Source organism: Cotesia glomerata, unplaced genomic scaffold (assembly GCF_020080835.1).
Source record: "Cotesia glomerata isolate CgM1 unplaced genomic scaffold, MPM_Cglom_v2.3 scaffold_81, whole genome shotgun sequence".
Classification (NCBI taxonomy): domain Eukaryota; kingdom Metazoa; phylum Arthropoda; class Insecta; order Hymenoptera; family Braconidae; genus Cotesia; species Cotesia glomerata.
The window spans coordinates 2,240-25,000 of NW_025404468.1; the positions used below are offsets into that span (position 1 = coordinate 2,240).

The 22,761-nt window shown below is 33.6% G+C and overlaps 3 protein-coding genes across 9 annotated transcripts; 1 reads left to right on the forward strand and 2 right to left on the reverse strand.

Moving 5' to 3' along the window:
* Positions 1-1,311: 1,311 nt before the first annotated feature.
* LOC123274834 (sodium-independent sulfate anion transporter-like) lies at positions 1,312-7,284 on the reverse strand. 6 transcript variants are annotated; one of them, XM_044742573.1, is made up of 10 exons: positions 6,883-7,284; positions 6,776-6,816; positions 6,536-6,631; positions 4,753-5,344; positions 4,489-4,684; positions 3,750-3,970; positions 3,118-3,682; positions 2,084-2,310; positions 1,673-2,009; positions 1,312-1,577 (listed from the first exon to the last, which is right to left on the reverse strand). In XM_044742573.1, the coding sequence occupies exons 4-10, from the start codon at positions 4,966-4,968 to the stop codon at positions 1,420-1,422; spliced, it is 1,920 nt and encodes a 639-aa protein (XP_044598508.1). In that variant the 5' UTR covers positions 4,969-5,344; positions 6,536-6,631; positions 6,776-6,816; positions 6,883-7,284; the 3' UTR covers positions 1,312-1,419. The 6 variants fall into 6 exon arrangements, with proteins under 6 accessions (XP_044598508.1, XP_044598505.1, XP_044598509.1 ...); XM_044742570.1 differs by having other exon boundaries at positions 4,753-5,336; positions 6,461-6,631; XM_044742574.1 differs by lacking the exon at positions 6,776-6,816 and having other exon boundaries at positions 4,753-5,336; positions 6,461-6,631.
* Positions 7,285-7,868: 584 nt separating this feature from the next.
* LOC123274832 (gamma-tubulin complex component 6) lies at positions 7,869-13,820 on the forward strand. 2 transcript variants are annotated; one of them, XM_044742569.1, is made up of 9 exons: positions 7,869-8,293; positions 8,353-8,564; positions 8,628-8,838; positions 9,363-9,397; positions 9,473-11,189; positions 11,241-12,277; positions 12,354-12,563; positions 13,213-13,385; positions 13,457-13,820. In XM_044742569.1, exons 1-9 carry the CDS (start codon positions 8,104-8,106, stop codon positions 13,737-13,739), a joined length of 4,068 nt encoding a protein of 1,355 aa, XP_044598504.1. In that variant the 5' UTR covers positions 7,869-8,103; the 3' UTR covers positions 13,740-13,820. The 2 variants fall into 2 exon arrangements, with proteins under 2 accessions (XP_044598504.1, XP_044598503.1); XM_044742568.1 differs by having other exon boundaries at positions 9,473-12,277.
* Positions 13,772-21,985, reverse strand: LOC123274831 (activating signal cointegrator 1 complex subunit 3). Its single transcript, XM_044742567.1, has 5 exons — positions 21,707-21,985; positions 21,532-21,623; positions 16,118-20,751; positions 14,055-15,507; positions 13,772-13,965 (listed from the first exon to the last, which is right to left on the reverse strand). The coding sequence occupies exons 1-5, from the start codon at positions 21,835-21,837 to the stop codon at positions 13,880-13,882; spliced, it is 6,396 nt and encodes a 2,131-aa protein (XP_044598502.1). The 5' UTR covers positions 21,838-21,985; the 3' UTR covers positions 13,772-13,879.
* Between the last annotated feature and the right edge of the window lie 776 nt (positions 21,986-22,761).

Genomic DNA, 22,761 nt, shown 5'->3' on the forward strand with positions numbered 1-22,761 from the left:
CCACGCGATTAGCTTTAAATATTACAAGTGTCGTTCTTAATCTAGAAACGATACTTATTCTTAACGTTTCACTGATTTCCCACATGTTCAGTTACTAGGTAAGAGTCGATGACTCGTAGCACTTGAGGAAACGATAAATAAATCATCAATTACGGGGATCACTGAGCCTCCGATATTGCTATTAGCAAACATCTTTTTTTATAGGCTCGTTTATTAGAGATTAGACGAGATATTAAATTTAAAAATAAAATCTAACTCGTTGGTTCAGTTGCTGACTGACCGAGTGTACTTTAACTGGTCATCCACGTGTGACTGCGTAGGTGAGAATGTCTGGGTTAATTTACACCCTCTGTCATACTCGTGTGTTCTGTGCATATAATATCTCTCACATGCTTTCGCTCCGAATCAATAAACGCTGTAACAAAATTTCTCATGCGCTATCTCTCGGGATAATCAGGATTTGAGATTAAATGTATTATATGATTATTCAAATGTAATTAAAATATTGTTTCATCATTTTTTTTCAATAATATCAATATCTATAGGTAATAAATAATAATCTATATTATTAAGAAATGACCTTGTATCTCGTGAATTATTGACATTTTTAAAGATATAAGCTCATCCTGATGTTACACTCATCAAGAGCTTTTATTTGAGTACCCACATCAATTTTTCATATATTTATATATATTATATATATGTATATATGAAAAATATATCAAAAATGCATGTGGGTACTCAAATGAAAGCTCTTGATGAGTGTAACGTCGGCATGAGCATATATCTATAAAAACGTCAATATTTAAGAAAGTACAGGGCATTTTAACAATTATCTTATGAACTATTGATATTTTTAAAGATATAAGCTCACCCCGACATTACACTCATCGAGACCTTTTATTTGAGTACCCACATCATTTTTTCATATATTTATATATATTATATAATATGTATATATGAAAAATATATCAAAAATGCATATGGGTACTCAAATGAAAGCTCTTGATGAGTGTAACATCGGTATGAGCTTATATCTTTAAAAACGTCAATATTTAAGAAAATACAGTGCAATTTAACAACAAGTCATTATTTAATAAAGCAAAATTTTATTCATTTATAGTTCACAAGCCTCGACAGTCACATAGTGACTGCAAGGTTGCTAGTTTATAATAATAAATTTTGATGAAAATTCATGAAAAAATCATGATAGAAATTTTATATAAAGTATCAATGAAAATTATTTCAGCAATATTTTTTTGACCTATTAATTCAATACTGATCAGGTATTAATTTACGTTGTTTAACATATTGTCATTTTTCATTACTTTATTTTACATAAAGATAATGATCACTGGTGTAAGCGTCGAACAGTATAAAAATTATAATATCCAAAATAAAGTATTGAAGAAGGCAATTTTAGCTGACTGTTGCGGGCAACAAAGCAGCTCTCACCTCGTTGAGCTCGTGGTAATTCGTGTGGGTTGTTCGGTGAGTCAATTCGACACTTGAATTTGAGGAAGCTTCACATGAGAGCTCTCGTCTTACCGTCCCGGATAAAGGTCGCGAGGTTTTGTCTGCAAATTATGGACAATTAAAATTAACTCAGCATAATAGTCTGAGCGAGGGTAACTTTAACTTAATTAAATAATAATTAAATTATTTAATTTACCTTGACTGCGATACAGTAAGTACGACAATTCTTCGTGAGTCGAGACATGCTGAAAATCTTCACCACAAGCTCCTCGAAGGACGGCAACAACATCTGACCGGGGATTGAAGAAATAAAGGCCCTGCTTTCGGGTATTAAATTCCCCGATTAAAGCAGCAATTCCTTTTGCAGCTGTAAAGTCTGCTCCTAATACGTATCTGCAGTCGACGACCACCGGCAATTGACTCGAGCCCTCCCGTATTCCTGCATCATCCACGAATTGTTTTATGAAGTCTACTGCAGGAAAGTAGAGACTGTTGCCAGGTATCACCAGAAGATAATCCGTTCCAGATTCGGTCTTTTAAAATTATAGATTTAAAATTATTGTCAATTTTATTGCCAGTAATTAAGAAAGTAATTAAATTAACTTACAACGCATTTATCTACATGAATAGTTGGACGAGCTGATGGGTACAGTAAAAACATAAGATTTATTCCTACGCCAACTAAAATTCCATACTCAACTCCAATAACAAGACAAAGGAAGAAAGTTGCAAACATTGGGATCAAATCTTTTTTGCTTGACTTCCACATAAGTTTCACCACTTCGTATTCAATCATGTATATCACTGCAGAAATAATTACTGCTGCTAAGGATGCTGTGATAAAAATTTTAAATTGTTATTTATATTTTTTATTAATTATTATAAATTTATATTTTTAATTATCTATATTATCAAGAGAATAAGAAAAATTTTGTGTCATATCTCTAGATACATAATTAAAAAATGACCTTGTATTTTGTGAACTATTGACATTTTTAAAGATATAAGCTCATCCCGATGTTACATTCATCGAGACCTTTCATTTGAGTACCCACATCAATTTTTAATATATTTAATATATTTATATATTTCACAAATACCATATATATAAAATATATGAAAAATGCCATGTGGCTACTCAAATGAAAGGTCTCGATGAGAGTAACATCGAAATGAGCTTATATCTTAAAAAATATCAATGATTAAGAAATTACATTGTATCTTGTCAACTAATGACAATTTTAAAGATATAAGCTCATCCGGATGTTATACTCATCGAGACCTTTCATTTGAGTACCCACATCAATTTTTTCATATATTTTATATATTTATATATATTACATATATGTATATATGAAAAATATATCAAAAATGCATGTGGGTACTCAAATGAAAGCTCTTGATAAGTCTAACATCGGGATGAGCTTATATCTTTAAAAACGTCAATATTTAAGAAATTACAGTGCAATTTAAAAAAAGTCATTATTTAATCAAGCAAAATTTTATTTATTTATAGTTCACAAATCACGGCAGTCACATAGTGACTGCAAGGTTGCTTTATGATTTATAAATTATAAATAAATAAAAAACAAATATAAATAAATTTTTAATTAAAAAAAAAATGATAAGAATAGAACAAACCTTTGGGAATAAAATAAAAGTACGGAGTAAGTAGACTGAGGGCTAAAATAATTAAAAGACCAGTATAAAGCCCAGCCATTGGAGTTTTAACACCACTGGCATGGTTAACAGCGGACCTGCTGAAAGAACCCGTGACCGGCATAGCGCTAGCACATGATCCCAAAACATTGCACAAGCCAAGAGTCAAGAGCTCTTGCGTTGCGTCGACACTAGCTCCATTGGCGAAAGCTTTCGCGATGGCTACGTTTCCAAGGACACCAATTATAGGCACGAGAAATATCGCCGGACCCAATTCAGTGCACATGTCGATGAAATTAAAATTTTGGTCATTCATCCGTGTTGAGAACGGAGGTAAGCTGAAGGACGGCAGGCCTGATTTCACGGGTCCAGTGAGGACAAACGGAGCTCCAGATTCTGTTGAGTTCATTTTGTAAGCTATTGTTGAACAAATAACAACTACAATAGCATTCCTAGCTGTTGATACCAGCCAGATTACTTTCGCGAGAATCTTTCTTTCTTTTGACGGGTTTTCCACTCTTGAGCACCATTTTATGTCTTTCATTTTCTAAAAATTAATTCATAAAATTATTCATTCATAAAAAAATCACACCAAGGTATTTCATCAGACTCACTCTTAAGAGCACGAGAAAAAATATGCTAATGAAACTCATCCCAGCGTCCCACGGGTTAGTATCTCCAATATTACTAAATACTTTGTGGAGAGTATCGATGAATCCAGAAGACGTGATTTTTAATCCAAGAATTCCTTTTAACTGGGACGCGACTATGATAACTGAAGTCGCGGACGTAAAGCCCACTGTCACAGGGATCGATATGAAATCAATCAAGACATCTGGAAGCATATGGCCATAAATTAAAGCAAGTGTAAATAATTATTGATCGATATAATTATTTCGGCTACCCCTCTTTACATCTCAGAAATAACGTCTCGAGACAATAATATCTCAACAATAACATCTTAAACATAAATGTCTTGGTGCAATTTTGAATTTGTATGGTGATTTTATGCTCGAAAATAGGCCAACAAACGCGCGTAATCGTGTTACGCTCTTTTAACATGGTTTTTGGGTGTATGCTCGTAAATATAGGCCAACACAGACGAGATATCATTGTCTGAGATCCCTGTTTAAAAATATTGATTGAAAAGAATTAAAAATGATGAAATTCGAATTCTTTTCAATAATTTCAATTCTTTTGTTTGTATATATAGATATACAGTTTGCATGGAGTGACTGCTTTTCAATTATTTTCAATCAGTATTTTTAACCAGGGATTTGATTGCCGAGATATATTTGCCAAGACATTATAGACTGAGAAATTATGAGGGGTCACCAATTATTTCATACCTACCGAGATGAAGACACGCCATCACTAACTGAAGACATCCAGCTAAAAATGCCAAGAGCACTGCAAAGTCAGCACTCTTTCCTTGGACATACTCGTGGGTCATAATAGCCATCAACGCGGTCGGTCCTATTGTGATGTCCTTGCAGGACCCGAAGATGACATAAACTATTGCTCCCATGAACGCTGAATATAATCCATACTAAAAAAAAATTATAATTAACAATTTTGATGTTGATGTATTTTAAAATTTTCTTCTAAAAATTTTACCTGAGGTTCCAGTCCTGCTAAAGTAGCATAAGCCAATCCTTGAGGCATGACAGTAAGCCCGACAGTTATCCCAGCAATAGCGTCGCTTACGGCTTTCTCAGAGTCATACTTGGGCAACCAGGAGAGTATTGGTATGCGTTTTAATAAAAAGTTCTTTAATTTTTCCCGGTTCATCTTGGGCTGATCCTCGAGTTTATGAGTAGTAGCAAGTACCATGGTAATTTGTCAATTATATTAATTTGGTTGGATTCAATCTTGTCGACGACTGCGCTGTCGCCTGGTTATTGTTTATTATTGTTATGATAGTTATTGGAGAGTTAAAATGATGAACCAGACAATGGTGAGTCTTTATTTTGTTGGGGATTTCAGCGGACCAAACTATCAAAGGCTATTTTAATCTGTTGCGCTCGCGCCATAGAACGCACTGAAAGCTCTGCAAGACGTACATCGTCATCTTATATACTTCTAGACACTATCATACAATTCAGGGTAACTCAGCCACGAAAAGATGACGACAAAAAATCCAGCAGCCTTCAAGCTCACCGTTTTTTTATTCTTCTTCTTCACAATAGCAACAGCCGACTCTAAAACACTAAATAAAACAATTACATTATTTACCAATAAGTTATTTATACTGCAATATAAATACGTAAGCTAATTTATCGTTTGGTAGTCTGTAATTTTCTTTAAGCAGGTGATAATTATCAAATAGACGATATAATACGGGATAGTAAACTTTGACGAGAAACGAGATCCGGCTCGTCAGGTGTCGTAGATCGGGTCATTGATCCGAAAAATCTGATACATTCCAATCAACCTGACCTGGATACGAGTCTCGTTACATCCATTACTGGCATTTACGTATACTCAACATGCTAATGATAATAACCAATGACAATTTAATGTCATTTAATTACATCCTACTGTATTATTTATTATAATACTAAAGTCAGCTGTCAGCTGTCAATTTAAAAAATTTTTTTATGAAAATTAAATTAGCCGACATTTATAAATTTTTAGAATTTTTTTTTATTGAAAAAATGATTAAAAAAAATTTTTTTTTTAATTTTCACTTGTAAAACACTTTAAAAACTGTAAGTGCAATTTTTAAAAAATATTTTTTTGTTCTAATTTAATTATTAAAAAAAAATCAAAAAATTAAAATTGTCGGCTAACTTTATTATTATTATTTTTTTAACAAATAAATTACAATAAAAAAATGCTTCTAAAAATTTTCACTTGTAATTTTTATTAATTTTTACATGTGGAATTTTTTAATTGAACTTTTTTTTATAATAATTTAATTGCCATAAAATTGTAAAAAAATTTCTAAAGTCTGTCAACTTCAGTGATAAAAATTAAGTTAGCCGACATGTAAGAATTTTTTTTTATTAAAAAAATTATTACAAAATAAAAAAAAAATTTTTCATTTGTAAAAAACTTGAAAAACTGTAAGTGCAATTTTTAAAAAATATTTTTTAGTTATAATTTAATAAATTAAAAATAATCAAAAAATTAAAAACGTCGGCTAACTTTAGTATCATGTCATTATTTATTTTCCTTAAATATTTTTTTGGTTTCACCAATAAGTAGGACAAACTTTTAATAAATCATTTTTTTTTTAATAGTTATTATTCTTCATTATTGCTCACGTTGTTAGGCATTAAATTAAATCTTGTGAAATAAAATAAAATTTTATGAGAAAAACCTTGGATTGTTTTCACCGTTTTATATTTATTGCATAACTCGAAATAAATTTCACATTAGTAAGGTCGCGTCTTACCACTGGGTCTTTACACTTAAACTTTATTCTATTAAAGTTGATCAATAAAAATTTTAATTAAACATTTGTTTAAGTTTTTAAAACTCCAGCTGGGATCTAAAATAAAAAAAAATTTATTAGATATTATTTTATAGTTACTGTTAGTGTTAAATACTAAAAAAAACTAAACTACAATATTTATTTTTTTTGGATATATAACAATCGGTTTTTTATCGTGAAAAAAATATTTATCATACGAACCCAAGCACGACTGCAATTAAATTGTTTTTACAGAGTAGTACCTAAAGAATGTACGTGTAATGATACTTAATTTATTTAGTTGTGTTCTTATATATTAATACACTTACTTATTAATGTATTGTAGAGTAGTTACCAGTTACATAGCCGTTTTATTTAGCGGGAATTTCTCGGCTAAAGTTTACTGAACCAGAGACCAGACGGCGATCAGATTTAATATGAACCACAATTACAATAACATCAGCGTAAACATACAAGGGATGAATCGTAGTGTGTTGTCATGTGGACGACGGCGATCACGATCACTACACTATGGAATGTCTCACTCAATCCCTTACCATTTTAAAGATTTTCAAGCCGTGGTTATACTGCGAGTCGTCTCGCGTGTCGGTTTGTTGATGTGAGCGAGGTAGTTGACAATTTGTCTGAGTATGTAGACTAGCACATGTACCAACATGCAGGCATTCTGATACACAACCTTCTTGAGTTCAGCTCCAATGCAATACTACTGTATTTACATGAACCTTTACATACACTGTGTACTTTTAATATGTGAAGTGCAGGCGAATTTTCACAGCGGAAAAATATTTTATGAAAATTAAGTTAGAAGACATTTAAAAATTTTTAGAATTTTTTTTTATTGAAAAAATTATTACAAAAAAATTAAAAAAAAAAAATTTCACTTGTAAAAAACTTCAAAAACTATAAGTGCAATTTTTTAAAAATATTTTTTTAGTTATAATTTAATAAATTAAGCAAAATAAAAAAATCAAAAGTGTCGGCTAACTTTATTATTATAAACATTTTCACTCTTTTTTTCAATTTTAGCATTATATTTTAAAAAATTAAAATTTTTATTTCAACTTGATTTAATCACATTTTTTAAATGATAAATTTACAATTACACTGAAGTTAACTGACATTAGAAATTTTTTTATAATTTTATAATAATTAAATTGTTATAAAAAAAAATTAATAAAAAAATTGAACGTGTGAAAATTAAAAAAAATTATCTATGGAAATTTTTTTATTGTAATTGTTATAATAATTTAAAAAATTGACAGCTGTCAGCTAACTTCAGTGTCATAAATTCACAATTTTAAAATTCTCCCGGCAAAAGTAAGGACCTCTGACGGCAGTAAAAGAAACTAAAGAATAAGTGTGTGATTGGTCGATAAATTTGTGACGTCAAAAAAAAAAAAGTAAATAATGTGCACAATGTATATAGCTATATTTATTTACTAAAATTGTTTACTACTTTAGGCCTGTCAAGTTATTTATTTAAATTTTAATTAGTTAGATAGAAGAAATAATTATTTAGATAGGAAGAAATGACAACGATGGATTCGGAGGAAGGTTATGATTTTTTCGGTCTTGTCAACGACTTGTGTCAGTCGATGATAAATAAATGTGATGAAAAAAGTCTTCGCGGGCGTAATTCAGTGCTTATTTCCAATAAATTACGTTCGATTGCTTTTGAAATTCTGCTTAATAAACACCCCGAGTCTTGTGATGTCAATGGTAAGTAATTTCAATTTTTTATTATTCTCAATAATTAACTACTGAATTTTATTTTTTAGATACTCATGAAAATGAGGCTGCTGATCCAGTTGTTGAGTTGTTGAAATATTCTTTTGTATTAAAAACTACCCTAGGATTGTCTTCCAAAGCTGAGAAATTAGAGAATGCGTTAGACAGATTATTGAGTGAAAACAGCGAGTCGTCATTTAAATCCATACTTTTCTTCTTGCACTATTTACAGAGTTACCAATCCCACGACAAGGATGACCTGGTAATTAATTAATTTATGAATTTTTTTATTGTCAATTAATTTGATAAATTATTTTTTTAACAGGAGGTGTTTCATTTTGAAGACAGAGTTCCTTCATCGTCAGACAATCAAAGTAATGAAGTACCACATTACCAAATTTACCCGCTATCAGCATTCATGTTACCACAAAAAATGGACCGGTTGATTGATATAAATAATCATGAATTTACACAAGTTAATATCACCGCTCCAATAAGTTTTTCTTCGCAACTTCAAATTGAAATCGCTAATAATGGTAAAAAAAAAAAAAATTAATAAATAAATATAAATAATTTTGGTAATTATTTACAAGCTTAATTTTCATTTTTTTTTAACGAAATTTCTATTTGATTTTATTGATATATTTTTTTTTGAAAAATACATAAAAAAATGAACATTAAAAAAAAAAAAAGTTAATCATAATTTTAACAAATTTTCAAATAAATTTATAAATTTTTTAGAAAAATTGTGATATTCAACTTTTTTTTTAAATTGTTCGTCTTTTTATGTACTTAAAAAAAAAAAAAAATATAAAATAAAAATTTTATCCAAAAACATGAGCCAAAATTTTTTCTAACTTTTCAAGGCAAAAAAGCTATCGAAATCTTTTTTTTTCCTTAAACAAAATTTTTTATTATAAATGCGCCGTAAAAAAATCAGAATAAAAAAAAAAATATTAATTTTTCACCTAGATACGGTCAAAAATAGGTTGGACCCCACTTATAATAATTACCAAAATTTTAATCAGCTTTTATATTAATTCAAAATATTTTATTATAGAATCTAAATCATCTCTATATACCCTCGACACTGTAGTAAGTATATTTAAAAATTTTTCTAAAAATAATTTATAAACAAATTAATTAAAAGAAAAAAAAATTATAATTTAGAAGTCTGTGGGGCGAATAGAAGAAGAATGTAACTTTAATTACGAAGATACAGCATTAGAATCGCTCTGGAAACACGAAAACTACGACTCTCTAAGCCTAGGATCTCTCAGATCATCTTCACCGTCTTTAGAATCTATAGATTTATCATCTGAGGTCTATGAAGACGCCGATAGTTACTCATGGGAAACTCTGGGATGTGCCAAGCCTCCCAAGCAGCGTGTTTTTGCCTTAGAATCAGACGCAGCGATCCAGCACCTTCAAAACCTGCGAAATCTATCAATAAATTTAAGCGAGAATGAAACCTTTTCCAGCAGAATTATTGTAATTAGTATGAAAGAGTTTATGGAAAACATAAGATTGGTTTTATTGGGGATTGACTCGAGTTGCTTTATATGGGACGATAAAATAGGATTTTTCTTCAATATAAACACTCAAGTCACCAGGCTGAGTAAGGAAGCTCTGGAGAGTATCTCCACGGAGATAACTCACTGGGCAACTTGTTTTAAGCTTCTTATGCTGCTGGTACGGCCTCACTCTGACACTGGGAGGTACAAGCAAGACGGGTTGATTTTCCACGCGATGTGTAACAGCGTTAATGATGTGCTAATTCATTATCAAGCTTCTGTTTTGCAGATTTTTAGCGACGAGTCTATTAGATTGATAGATTTGTTGAATCGTTTGCGTTATGTTGGTTGCTCAATTAGCGAAGTTGCGCGACTTTGTCGCTGTGAAAACGTTATTCAAACGACATTGGCTGAAGGTACGGGTATTCTTACTCATATTTATGATGAAGTTACCAAAATAACTAAACCCGATATTGCTCTGGTGTTTTATTCAGTATTAAAGTCTTGCTGTGAAGTTTATTTTGAGCTGATGGAAAAGTGGATATTCGAAGGAATTTTCGACGAAAATTACGGAGAATTTATGATATTTGTCCGTGAAAAATACATTCGTAATCGCGGGCATAAATTTTGGACAAAATGTTTTGGTATTAGCAAAGAATTAGTCCCAGGATTTTTGATAAATCTTACAGATTCTATTTTACAGTGCGGCAAAGCTGTGAGATTGTTAAAAATTTGCGACCCTAAAAACCCGCTTTGCAATTTTTTCCTGACTGCTAGGCCTAAAGTAAAAGTATGCTTGAGTGTCAATATGTTGGCTGAGCAAGAGGAAATATGCCAGCGTTACATGAACAAAGGTATGGAGATACTGGGCCCCAATATAACTCTAGCTGCGGCTTTGAAGGAGCTCAAGACAATTGATAAGGACAAAGCCGAGCATGTGATAGCCGCTCAACAAGAGACACTGTCGAGAATAAAGAAGAGCCAAGAGGAAGCTAAATTATTGATTATCAAGAACAAGCGCGAGCTCTTTGCAGATCAAAAGAAGCAAGTTGAAGACGCTGTTTCTCGGAGAGAAAAAGCCCGAGAAGCTGACTTGTTGGAGGATAAATTATTGAGAGAAATACAAATCGTCGAGGAGGAAAAAGCCGAGAATCAGCGACTCGCTGATATTAAGATTACTTTGGAGTATTATAAGGACTTGGCTGAGGAAGCTGAGAAACAACGGCTTAGAGCCTCTTGGAGGAGTCGGAGGATGGAATTGTTCGACGAGCGTGTCAGTGCTATTGTTCTTGCCCGGCAAGAGGATATTACTCCTATTGAGGAATCTGATAAGACTTTCAGTAGTTCTCAAGACAAATTCCAGACAGCTGACAGTAATGTTTCTAATTTAAATTCTTTAGATAATTTTTTCAATGATGATAAAGTTTCAGAAGTCAGTGATGAAAATTGCAATGACACAAAATTGTCAGAAAAAAACACTAAATCTGAAGAAACAACTCGCGTTAGTCGGCCTACTGTCCTCGAGGTAATTTCTAATAAAGCTGACACAAAAATAGAGTCAATTATTGATGAGATTACAGGTAACCGTTCATTTAAACGCACAAAATTTTCTTTCAATACCAACACTACAATAAATAATGATATTAATGCACAAACTACGCTAGCTAATGATAATATAAATATTACTTTTATTGACAATGAAGGTAATGAAAGTAAACTAGAGGTTAATCTTGATAATGACAATAATAAGCCTGATGATGAAAAAAAGTCTGAGGCAAATTCGGGGCTGGTAAAAAATTTAACTGAAGAAATTACCAATGAAATAAATGACGCGACTCCGATGTCCTGTACAACAGACAGTTACGTTCCATCAGCGATGAGTAATTCTATTTTGTACAATTGCACAGAAGCTGGCTCAATTGCAGAGTCTAAAAATGACTTTGAGACACCAACGACACCCGGTGATTGCTTGCCGAGAAGTGCTGATAAGCAGGAGTACTCTATGCACAATATTTTTTCACGATCAAGCAGCCAGTTTTTCAGCACAGGTGCTATGAGCACACCTCCGGCGTTTGAGTCGTCTTTAACACAAGCTGATGTTGAGATGATTGATAATACCTCTCTGCAAGTGTACTTGGAAAAGTCGGTTTTGATCCCACTGAGAGTTCAAAGCCGGCTTGCTAATTCCGCGATTGTTAAATGTCTTTTGCATGATCACAAAATATTATCACACTTGCACAGTATCAGGAGTTTCTTCTTTCTTTTGAACGGAGAATTCGCCAAGAATCTCACCGGGCCGCTTTACACTAAATTCCACCAAGCCACCTCGCCGGACAAGCTCTTTAATTCAGCTACTTTGACGAGCTTGTTGAAAAATGCTTTGCATTTTTCTTTGAACAATTCTTATAAAAATTCAAAGCTCTTGAGCTTGACTGTGATGACTCAGCCTACCAGTATGAAGGTAAGTAATTTTTTTCTTTAATAATTCTTTGTAAAGTTTTAAATATTCATTTTTAATTGGAGTTATTATTCCACAGCTACTTGATCCAGAAGCTTTAGACTGTCTTTGTCTTCATTACAAAGTTTCATGGCCGCTGAATATTATTTTAGACGAAGCGGTGATGTATCAGTACGGAAGGGTCTTTAGGTTTTTAATAATGGTCGGTCGGGTGCTTTGGGTACTTCAAGACGATTTTTGCATACTTAAAACTCAGCGCAAAGCTACTTTGTCTTACCAATATCACCGGGTACTTTATTATACTTTAGACTAAATTATTTAAAGAGTTTTAAATACTTATTTTAATGATACTGAATTTAACAGACACTTAAAAATTCTTTATAACAATTAAATTATAAGGAAAAAAATTTTGCTTTACTAAATAATGACTTTTGTTAAATTGCACTGTACTTTCTTAAATATTGAAGTTTTTAAAGATATAAGCTCATCCCGATGTTACACTCATCAAGAGCTTTCATTTGAGTACCCACATGCATTTTTTATATATTTTTCATATATACATATATATAATATATATAAATATATGAAAAATTCATGTGGGTACTCAAATGAAAGCTCTCGATGAGTGTAACATCAGGATGAGTTTATATCATTAAAAATGTCAATATTTCACAAGATAAAAGGTCATTTCTTAATTATGTATCTAGATATATTTTCGAATGCAGCCTAAATACTTCTCATTATAAATTGACGGTGAGAATTAAATGAAATCTTGATAAGGCACAAATTCAAGTCAAGATAACAAAATTTTTCTTATTCTTTTAATAATATAGATAATTAAAAATTTTTTATAATAATTAATTGATTATAGAAATTCCAAGAATTTTTAAATGTCTGCTAATTTCAGTATCACTAATTATAATTTTTTTTTAAAATAGTTGCAGTTATTCCGACACGCAATGATGCAGTTCATGACAGCTCTCCATGGTTATTTAACTTGCAGTGTATTGCATTCAAGTTGCACCGAGTTTGAAAAAGAACTCGAGAATGCTATGACTCTTGATCAAATTTACAGCATTCACGTTCGCTATATTAAAAAAATTCTCTCAAGGTATTAAATTTTAATCAATATAAAAAATATTAATATCTTAATTTAAATATTTAATAAAAATAATTTTATAGATGCATGATGACAAGACGAGGAGAAAAACTACGAAAGTGTCTTTGCAACATGTTCCAAATAATATTAAAATTCCACAACACCCTAAGAACTCACGAGTGGACTGAAACGCCTCAGGGTTACACACATCCAAGCTTCAACAAACTAGAGCAATACTACAAAGCATTCTGCACCATGAGGTCATTTCCCGCGCAAGTAGTCGACAAATACTCAAACAGCGGCTACGATTTACACCTTACCCGCTTTGTTGACGCTCTTAACATAAATCCTCTTTTCAGTCTCTAAATTAAAAGTATTAATTTTTTTTAAAGAAATAATTTTTAAGTTATATTCGCATTTATTATAAATACGGTATAACAAAATTACAAAATTAAATAACATTTTTAAATTTATAATTTACCACGTGCGTTATAAAGTTTTTAACTTTATTCAATGTTAATCCGAATCTCGTATTGCTGATCTAGCCCCAGGTAACAATCAGACATCAAGTAAAAAAAGACTCTTGTTTGTCCTGAAATAAATAAAACTGTGATGTTAAATTATATTTATTTACCAACAATTATTGTTAATTACTGTAAATAAAATAAAAAAAAAAATAACCTGGAAATTCTGGAGCAGTAAATTGTAACTGATGTGTCTTAGCATAAGTCTGAATCACAGGTATCCTTTTCAGAGCCCACAGTTCATTATTCTCCGCATCTCCCAGTACAGCAAACCACCCTTCATCTTTACTCTTGTGGAAAGTCGTATTAAAAGATTTGATATTCCCCGGACTATTTCTTCTCTTCATTTCAATTAAAAGCGTGTAAACATGGTTCACTTGAATATTAATACAGTCATTATTATTGATCCTTTTGTCAATAACTTTGATTCCATCAGTCTCATCGGTTAATTGAATCCTAAGTTGTACATAAATAACAGGAAGAGTTTTCGCAACTTGATGAATATCGCGAATTTCAGAGTCTGAAAATTTCTTGCTAAATATTCTAGAGAGTCGCGAGTAATTGTGAGCGTAGGCACAGAACTCGGGTAGAGACTTAGGCAATCTGTCGAAGAGAGACAAATCTTCTCTGTGAATGTGCGGGAGAGTCGTGAGAGCTGACTCGTCGATCCAGCGAGCTCTGATGATCATCTGCATTAATTGAATTAACCGCAGTGTGCTCACTAGCCAGCCGTTTTCTGCTACAATGTCGATCATAGCCTGGAGGATTCTTATCGCTTGGTCTAATATAGACTTCAAGTCAGTCGTGTAGTCAGTCGACGGCAAAGGAAGTCTGGAAAAATGAGCCTGGAAAAGAAGGAACGCTTTTGTGTTCGGAGAATCAAAGGTCAGCTTTTCACCCGGGTAGCGACAAGACTTGGACAATTCTTCGTTTAACAAGTCCTCGTTGTGTCTTACTGGCAACTCTGAGTACTCGTGAGCGTCGCATAATATTTTGAGACACTCTACGAGACTAAGATTGTCTTTCAGCGCTGTGTTGAACATTCCTACTGTCTGGTGCGACAAATAATAAAACGAAGCGATTTTTCCCTGAGCCAGAGCGTAGACTGACTGAAGTTCTTCGTCAAAAGCCACGCACTGACAATTTATCAACACTTTTAACGTACAGTCGACCAAGGTTGATAAAAAAGTATTCACATCTGAGGTATCTAAGCTCTCTAGATTGTAATAGCGGGGGTTTTTCATCAACCGACGGAAGAAGTAAGTCCAGGTGAGGTAGTCGAGGAACTGCTGCTTGGTTCCTATTGTCCCGGCTACGATCTCTGCATTTATGTGGTCCGGAAGTACTTCCAGAAGGTTTGACTCCACTGGGAATGGCTCGTATAGGAATTTCTTGTAGAAATTCTTTTTGATGTCGTGGACTAGGACCACAGCTACTCCGGAGTCGTCAAATTGTGGACGACCAGCTCGGCCCATCATTTGGAGGACGTCGGTTATCGGCATGTCCACGTAGCGCTTTACTTTGCCATCGTAGTATTCTGTTCCTTTTATTACTACAAGGTGAGCGGGGAAATTTACACCCCAGGCGAGGGTCGCTGTGGTTATTAGTACCTAGATAAATTAATTATTTTTTAGTGAATTTAATGGAAAAAATTTTTAAATAAAAATTATTAATTAATTAATAAAAAAATTTCTTAAATAAAAGTTCATAATTTTATTTTATCAAAAAAAGAAAATCATTATTATTTTTCAAAATCAATAAAAAAGATTTTTATAATTAATAAAAAATTGCATAATTTATTATGAATATTAATTAATTAATAATTAATTAAAATAGTTCATTTAAAAAAATTTCTAGACTAAAAATAAAATTATTTGTTTCTCAATTAATTGAGAAATTACGGTGAAAATATTGGCTGTAAAAAAATTAAATTTTCAACTCTTATAAAAATTTCTTAAATAAAAGTTGTTCATAATTTAATTTTATGAAAAAAGTGTCTTATTATTTTTTTTTAAAGCCAATAAAAAAGCCGCAATTTTAAAATTAAGAATTTATAATTAAAAAAATTGAATAATTTATTATGAACATGATATAATTTATGTAAAAAAATTATAAAAGAAATTTTTTGTAGAAAATTTTCTTTTTTATAAAAAATTTTTTTTACAAGAAAAATATTTTCTATAAAATTCAATAATTACTCCAAAAAACTCAAAATCTTACCTGTATTTTATTATTAACAAACAATTCTTCAACAGTCTCCCGATCTTTATCCTGAAGCCCAGCATGATGAAGCCCAATGCCAAAAGCAAGAGTCAATTTCAAATTAACATCCTTGATATTCGCCAGAATATTTTCCATTTGTTCCTCCGGCATGTGCAACCACTGCTTAGGATTATCCTCAGCGGCCAAATAAGCAATCAAATCTAACGCAGTGAGTCTTGTTTGCCTCCGTGAAGAAACAAACACCAACGACGGGCTAGAAGGAGCATGTTGTCTAATAGCCTGGAATGTCGGACGGTTCATCGTAGCCATTCTCGGACAGTAGTGTTTACCCGGGAATCCGCTGATGTGAACCTCCAGAGGCACTGGTCTTACAGAAGGACGGAAATTATACAGCCCCATTTTTTTTATCCCCAGCCAGTTGGCGAGATCCACTGCATTAGCCAGCGCCGTGGACAATCCAATGATCCTCAAAGTTCTGTTTGTATGAGAGGCGATGAAATTCGTCCTAGAAACAATGACCTCCAGTACAGGACCTCTGTCTTCTCCCAGCAGGTGAATCTCATCAATAATTATCAACACCACCTCCTTAACATAGTTCCTCGTCTGCCAGCTACGACTGATTCCGTCCCACTTTTCCGGAGTAGTAACAATGACATCAGCCTGCGCAATCTGCCGAATATCCGGAGAGACATCTCCAGTCAGCTCACAAACTTTCTTTCCTAATTTCTGCTCCAGCCTGACCTTCCAATCTCGCATTCTTTCTCTGACCAGAGCTTTAAGCGGTGCAATATAGACAACTTTCTGCTTGGGATACTTTTTAAAGACTCTGAACATCGCAATCTCAGCTGCGATAGTCTTACCAGACCCCGTGGGAGCTCCAAGAAGGACATTGTTATCAGTATGATAAAGACAGTGAAAAATTTGGGTTTGGATCGGATTAAAGTGCGTGAATTTATACAGACTCTGGAACAGCTCGTCTTTGAGGACAGTCACCGGGAGCGGTTGGAGCTCCAGCAGGTCTGTGTGAGGAGGATAAATCTCCGGAAGGACCAGATTATGTAGACCAAGAGATAAAACATACTCACAGCCGATCCAGCGGTCGCTGGTCGCCTTTATTAAATACTGAGCTGGATGCGGCTCTTGCAGCGGAATAGTCATCACCAATTCCTGCTCATCTCCGCTGTAGACCATTTTTTTGGTCATAAGAAAATACTCGTGGTGGTAAATAAAATTACTGTCTGTGTCTTCAATCCAAATCCAGAAAGCTTCAGAGCTTTTTCCATGAACGTGGTCGTTCCACCTAAACTCGGGGACTATTCTTAGCCTAATTCTCAGCACAGTCCTTGTAATTGGCTGGATATTTGCGTACATACTTAAACTAGGGAACTCGCTGCAGCACTTTTTAACCAAGTCCGCGGACTTTTGGTTCCTCAGCAAGTCTCCGATCTCACGAACAGGCATCTCTTTTAACTTATCAATCGTCAGACCGCGATTATTTATCTTTTCAATGATCTCGTAGCCTAGACAGAAGAACTGCTTCAAGGGCGTTATGTGGTCCCACTGCTGAGCTTCGAGCATCTTAGCTAAATTTAGCAATCTTCCAGCCATTATGGCGTTGTTTTGCCTCAGCATTACTTCAAACAAAGCCCGACTAATGCGAATAGCATTCTGAATAATGTAAGCCTGATCCGAAATCAGAGAAAAAGAAGACAACTTCCCGCGAGATAAATAAGTCTGAACGAGAATATTAACTTTCCCATGGACATTCTCAGTCCCGCCGTGAGCTACTAATTCACAGTAATCCTTAGTCAAGTCATCCAGCTCGTCCATTTCATCATCTCTGACCTTCAACTGTTCAAACTCCTGAGCCCTTGAAAGCATGCCCAGAATATCAGCCTCGGTCATAATAGGCTTGTACAACTCATTAAAAATCTCAACGGTGTCATACTTCAGATAAAAATGACTAGCAGTACGACCCAGGTCGGTAGAATTTAAATCTCCAGTCCTTACATTGTACCTGATCATCCTGGCCTTGTCCAGCGCTTTGGCAGCAGTATCAATCAGCTCCTTCCTCTTATTATCTAAATTGGGATCTTCAACAACCTGCTGATAAAGCATCCCGTAAGCCATCGGATTAAGCCGCATTCTCACGTACAAATACGTGTAGCTCAGCCACTCTACTGCTTCCTCAACATTGGAGATAGTCCCCAGAGCTATCTCAGCGTTCAAATTGTCCGCGAGGTAAGTAACAAAGCTGCTCTCAATCGGGAACTGATTAGTCAGCAGGGAAAGATAGTGCGACAATTTATTATGTGCTGTAATTATAACAGCGTGTCCGGAGGTGTCGAATTGCGGGCGTCCAGCTCGCCCGAAAATCTGGAGCACGTCCAGGATTCCCAGGTCGATAAAAGACCCGTGCTTTGAGTCGTAAATCTCCGTTCCTCGGATAATAACAGCGTGAGCTGGTAAATTGACTCCCCAAGCTAGAGTCGAGGTGCAAACTAGGACTTTAATCACTCCCTGGCCAAAAGCCTTCTCTACTAAATTCCTATCAGACCTGAGCATCCCCGCGTGATGTACAGAGAACCCATAAGTAAACAGCTCACCTAAATATTTATTCCTGGAATTATTAAACGAGCGTTGAGACAACTTAGCGTTGCTTGGATCCGGCCTGAAGAGATTGATAGTGTCATTGGTCTGTGCTAATTCTTTCAACTTGTTTGCTGTGCGAATAGTCGCATTGCGAGCATGCACAAAGACCATAACTTGGTGTCCCTTCTTCACCATATCAACCACTTGGTTGTAACAAACTAAATCCATGTCGTGGATCTGCTGGATAGCTTGTCTGGCTTTAACACCAATGAAAGTCTGACTCAAAGGAACTGGTCTGAAGCGATGGTCAAAATAAAATAAACCTTTGTAAGGATTCACTCTGAGGAACCTCGCGACGTCCACATAATTAGGCAGCGTCGCGGAGAGACCGACAATTCTTATCATACTCTGGGAAGACTCGACTTGTCTAAGTGTCCTAGCTACTAGAGCTTCTACCACCGGACCTCGGTCTCCGTGGAGCAGGTGGACCTCGTCGATGATCAGCAGCTTGACGATGCTCGTCAGAGCAATGTCCCCAGTGCCTTTCCGAGTGACCACGTCCCACTTTTCGGGAGTCGTCACGATCATCTGGGTCTGCTGGATCTCGCTCTTGGTCAGCTGCATGTCTCCAGTCAACTCTTTGACAGTAACTCCGAGACTAGCTAGTCTTTTATTGAAGTTTGCGGTCATCTCAGCGGCCAGAGCTTTCATAGGTGCGATGTAGATTATTTTGAACTCGTTTCTTTTAAGGACTCCGTTGTCAATGTGCAATTTTAATTGGTGGATCACAGTCAGCAGAGCGACGTTGGTCTTTCCTGCGCCAGTAGGCGCGCAGATTAACAAATTTTCATTGCTGTTGTAAGCTGCATTAAAAACGATGCTCTGGATGCGATTTAAAGTGGTGATACCTTCAAAAGCCATCTGCCCGATCTCATCTAGAGTTGATATTTTTACTGGATAGTAATTCAAGTCTTCTAAATTAGACTTTGAAACGGGAATCGCGACTTCTTCGCACAAATTAGAGTCCTTTCGGGTGACATCTTCGGGTAAGATGAGCTTGCTGCCGGACACGTAGCCGGTGGTGGTCTTGGACTTGAGCTGGCAGTCAAAGACATAAGGAAATTGTTCTCTAACAGTGGAGCTAAAAAAAGCTCTCTTGCTGGTTGATAATACAGGAGCTTGCATTGCTTGCAAAGCCATCTGTCGCTTTGTTCTTAAAGCAAGTGTGTCAATTTCTTCATCAGATTCTTCTTCGTACTTGTTAGAAGCCTTGAGCAATTTTTTTTCCTCCTTGCGGACCTGCTTGAGCAGCTGCTTCTCCTTTTCTGACTGAACTATCACCTGACAGCCGTACTGAGGTCGCTCCTGAGTCCGCGTAATTGACTTTGAGACCTTCTGGCTCATCAATAAAGGCAGTATTTTTTCTCGGTGCTTGATTATGTAGCCTATGAAGTCAATATGCTCGCACCCGAGCACGTCAAACAACTCGCCTTGGAGATTATTATCGTTTTTCTTTAGATAGTCCATTATAAGTTGCCCAAACTCTTCAAAAGACATATCGCCGGAATATTCAGTGTGACACTGACGCAAAGTGGCCAAGAATTTCTTTTTATCAAACTCCTCTTCCTTGCTCGGCTCCTCGCACTTGGTGTAAATCATGGTGAAGTCATTGTGGTCATACGTTTCATCGGTTGAGTTTATCTGAGTCATGTCATGCAACGGTTTGAGATTATCTGGCTTTAAACTGGACTTGTAGGTGAGTTCCGAGTTGAAGATGTTGAATTCTTTGGGCATGACATCATTAGAAAGTTCATTTTTTAAATTGTCGATTAAATCAATGTCCTCTTGGCTCAACGCTGCCTGGATTATCGAGACAGCCTCGATGATACTTTTTATAGCTTTGATATCTGTTTCGCTGAGCAGCTCCTGGACACGCTTGATGTTCCTGTCAGTCATGACTATTCTTTCGTGGATAAGACTCTCCAGGATTTTTATTGACAGCTGATCAGCAGCTGCTGACGCTCCTGAGCATAATTCACCTACAAAATTAATGAAAATTCAGTTAGATATCTAAAAATTTTTAGAATTTTTTTTTATTGTAAAAATTATTACGAAATAATAATAAAAAATTCATCTTTAAAATTATTGAAGATTTATAAGTGCAATTTTTAAAAAATAGTTTTTAGTTATAATTTAATAAATGAAAAAAAATCAAAAAATTAAAAATGTCGGCTAACTTTAGTATTATACAAAATTAATTTAATAAATTTTTATAAGAATAAAAAATGATAAAAATACATGACATTAAATTTAGCTGTCACTTGACGAGTTTTTAATTTTTTTTAACAAAAAAATTTGTTCCAAAAAATTGTTTTTAAAAAATTGCATTTTTAATTTATTTAAATTTCTATTTGTCAATTTTTTTTTTGCCATAATTTATTTAGCCGATATCTAAAAATTTTTATAAGTTTTTTTTTATTAGAAAATTATTACAAAAAAATTAAAAAAAAATTTCACTTGTAAAAAACTTGAAAAAAAATGAAAAAAAAAAGGTTGAAAAAAAATTTTTTAAATTATAAATGTTGGCTAAGTATTATACAAAATTAATTTAATAAATTTTTATATTAAAAAATGATGATTAAAATACATGACATTAAATTTAGCTGTCACTTGACAAGTTTTTAATTTTTTTTAACAAAAAAATTTGTTCTAAAAAATTGCATTTTAAATTTTAAAGTTTCTAATTGTCAATTTTTTTTGCCGTAATTTATTTATTAAAAAAATTATCAAATTGCTAAATTAATTTTGATCAAACATACTGCATGACTTGGTGACCACTTGATGAATCTTGGACAGAAGTGATTGCACCTGCTGGGGCAATCGCTGGCAAATTTTCTTCCATTCTGATTGTCTGAAAAAGTGTCATGATGAATTATTAAAAATTATTAGAGATAATTGGTGAAATTTAAATAAATAATAAATAATAGAGGTTACTTGTCGGCGAAAGCTGCTTCGTTGGATCTTTTCTTTGCCAAATCATTGCCCTCGGTGAGTGAATTTTTTTTTGTATTGCTCAAGGCTTTGTAAACCCTGAGCGAGCGTGAGTAGCACGGCTGCTCAATCATTTTTTTTATTTAATAATTATTTACATTTGTTAAGTAACTAATTCTTAAACTACTCCATACTTCCCTGTAATAAAACTCGCACGCTTCTGACAGACAGACAACATTTAAGAAGGGTTTTGTTTTATCGGCCTCAATAAAGCGCGTCATTAAAAACTATAAATTATTTATTTTTTTATTTACTTACACTTTAATAATTATAAAAAAAACTTTAAAAAATTTTTTAATATTTAAAAGGTTATTTTTAATTTTTAAAAAATTATTTTTTTTTCACTTAACTTCATTTTATTTTTTTTTTGTTACAATTTCTTCTTTATTTTTATTTAAATAAAAAACTTTCACATTGTTTTAAAAAAACTTTCACTTTTTTCATTTATTAAACAATTATTTATAAAAAAAATTAACTTTTTTATTATCGAGTGTCATTTATTTATTTATTTTCACACACTCGCGCCATTTTTAATTGTCACGTGACCGGGATCGTTCATTTTACGTTTTTCATTTTAACACACACACACAGCAAATTGTAATTCAGTCGCTGTCTATTGGATATCAGCGGCAAAAAAAATCGCAAGGAACATCTTAATTAATTCACGGCGTATATTTCACACGGCACTAATAAATTTTTCAATCGCCGAGTGCTGATTCAGCAAAATAATTTATAATTTATCAGTTATTGCGTCGTGGAACTTGGCAGTGATCATTAAAACTTCGCGAGCTTTAAACCGGCTTGATAATTAAAAAAATGGTCAAAGCAGTTTGTGTTTTGCAAGGAGAAGTCCAAGGAACTCTTTGGTTTGAACAGGACGTGAGTAATATTTTATTTTATTTAATAAAATTCTTAAATTAATTTCCTATCAATTATAATTATTATTATAATACTAAAGTTAGCCGACATTTTTAATTTTTTGATTTTTTTTTTTAATA

Bases quoted from the DNA above. Each gene is read 5' to 3' on its own strand.
- LOC123274834 (XM_044742572.1), bottom strand. From the start codon at position 4,968: ATGGTACTTGCTACTACTCATAAACTCGAGGATCAGCCCAAGATGAAC. The intron at 2,311-3,117 runs GTTTGTTCTATT...TTTTTATCACAG, and splicing joins CTTTTATTTTATTCCCAAAG to CATCCTTAGCAGCAGTAATT. The intron at 2,010-2,083 runs GTAAGTTAATTT...TAATTTTAAAAG, and splicing joins TTCATGTAGATAAATGCGTT to ACCGAATCTGGAACGGATTA.
- LOC123274832 (XM_044742568.1), top strand. From the start codon at position 8,104: ATGACAACGATGGATTCGGAGGAAGGTTATGATTTTTTCGGTCTTGTC. The intron at 8,839-9,362 runs GTAAAAAAAAAA...ATTTTATTATAG, and splicing joins AATTGAAATCGCTAATAATG to AATCTAAATCATCTCTATAT. The intron at 9,398-9,472 runs GTAAGTATATTT...ATTATAATTTAG, and splicing joins TATATACCCTCGACACTGTA to AAGTCTGTGGGGCGAATAGA.
- LOC123274831 (XM_044742567.1), bottom strand. From the start codon at position 21,837: ATGATTGAGCAGCCGTGCTACTCACGCTCGCTCAGGGTTTACAAAGCC. The intron at 20,752-21,531 runs GTATGTTTGATC...TTAATTTTGTAG, and splicing joins AGTGGTCACCAAGTCATGCA to GTGAATTATGCTCAGGAGCG. The intron at 15,508-16,117 runs GTAAGATTTTGA...TAATTTATCTAG, and splicing joins TTGTTAATAATAAAATACAG to GTACTAATAACCACAGCGAC.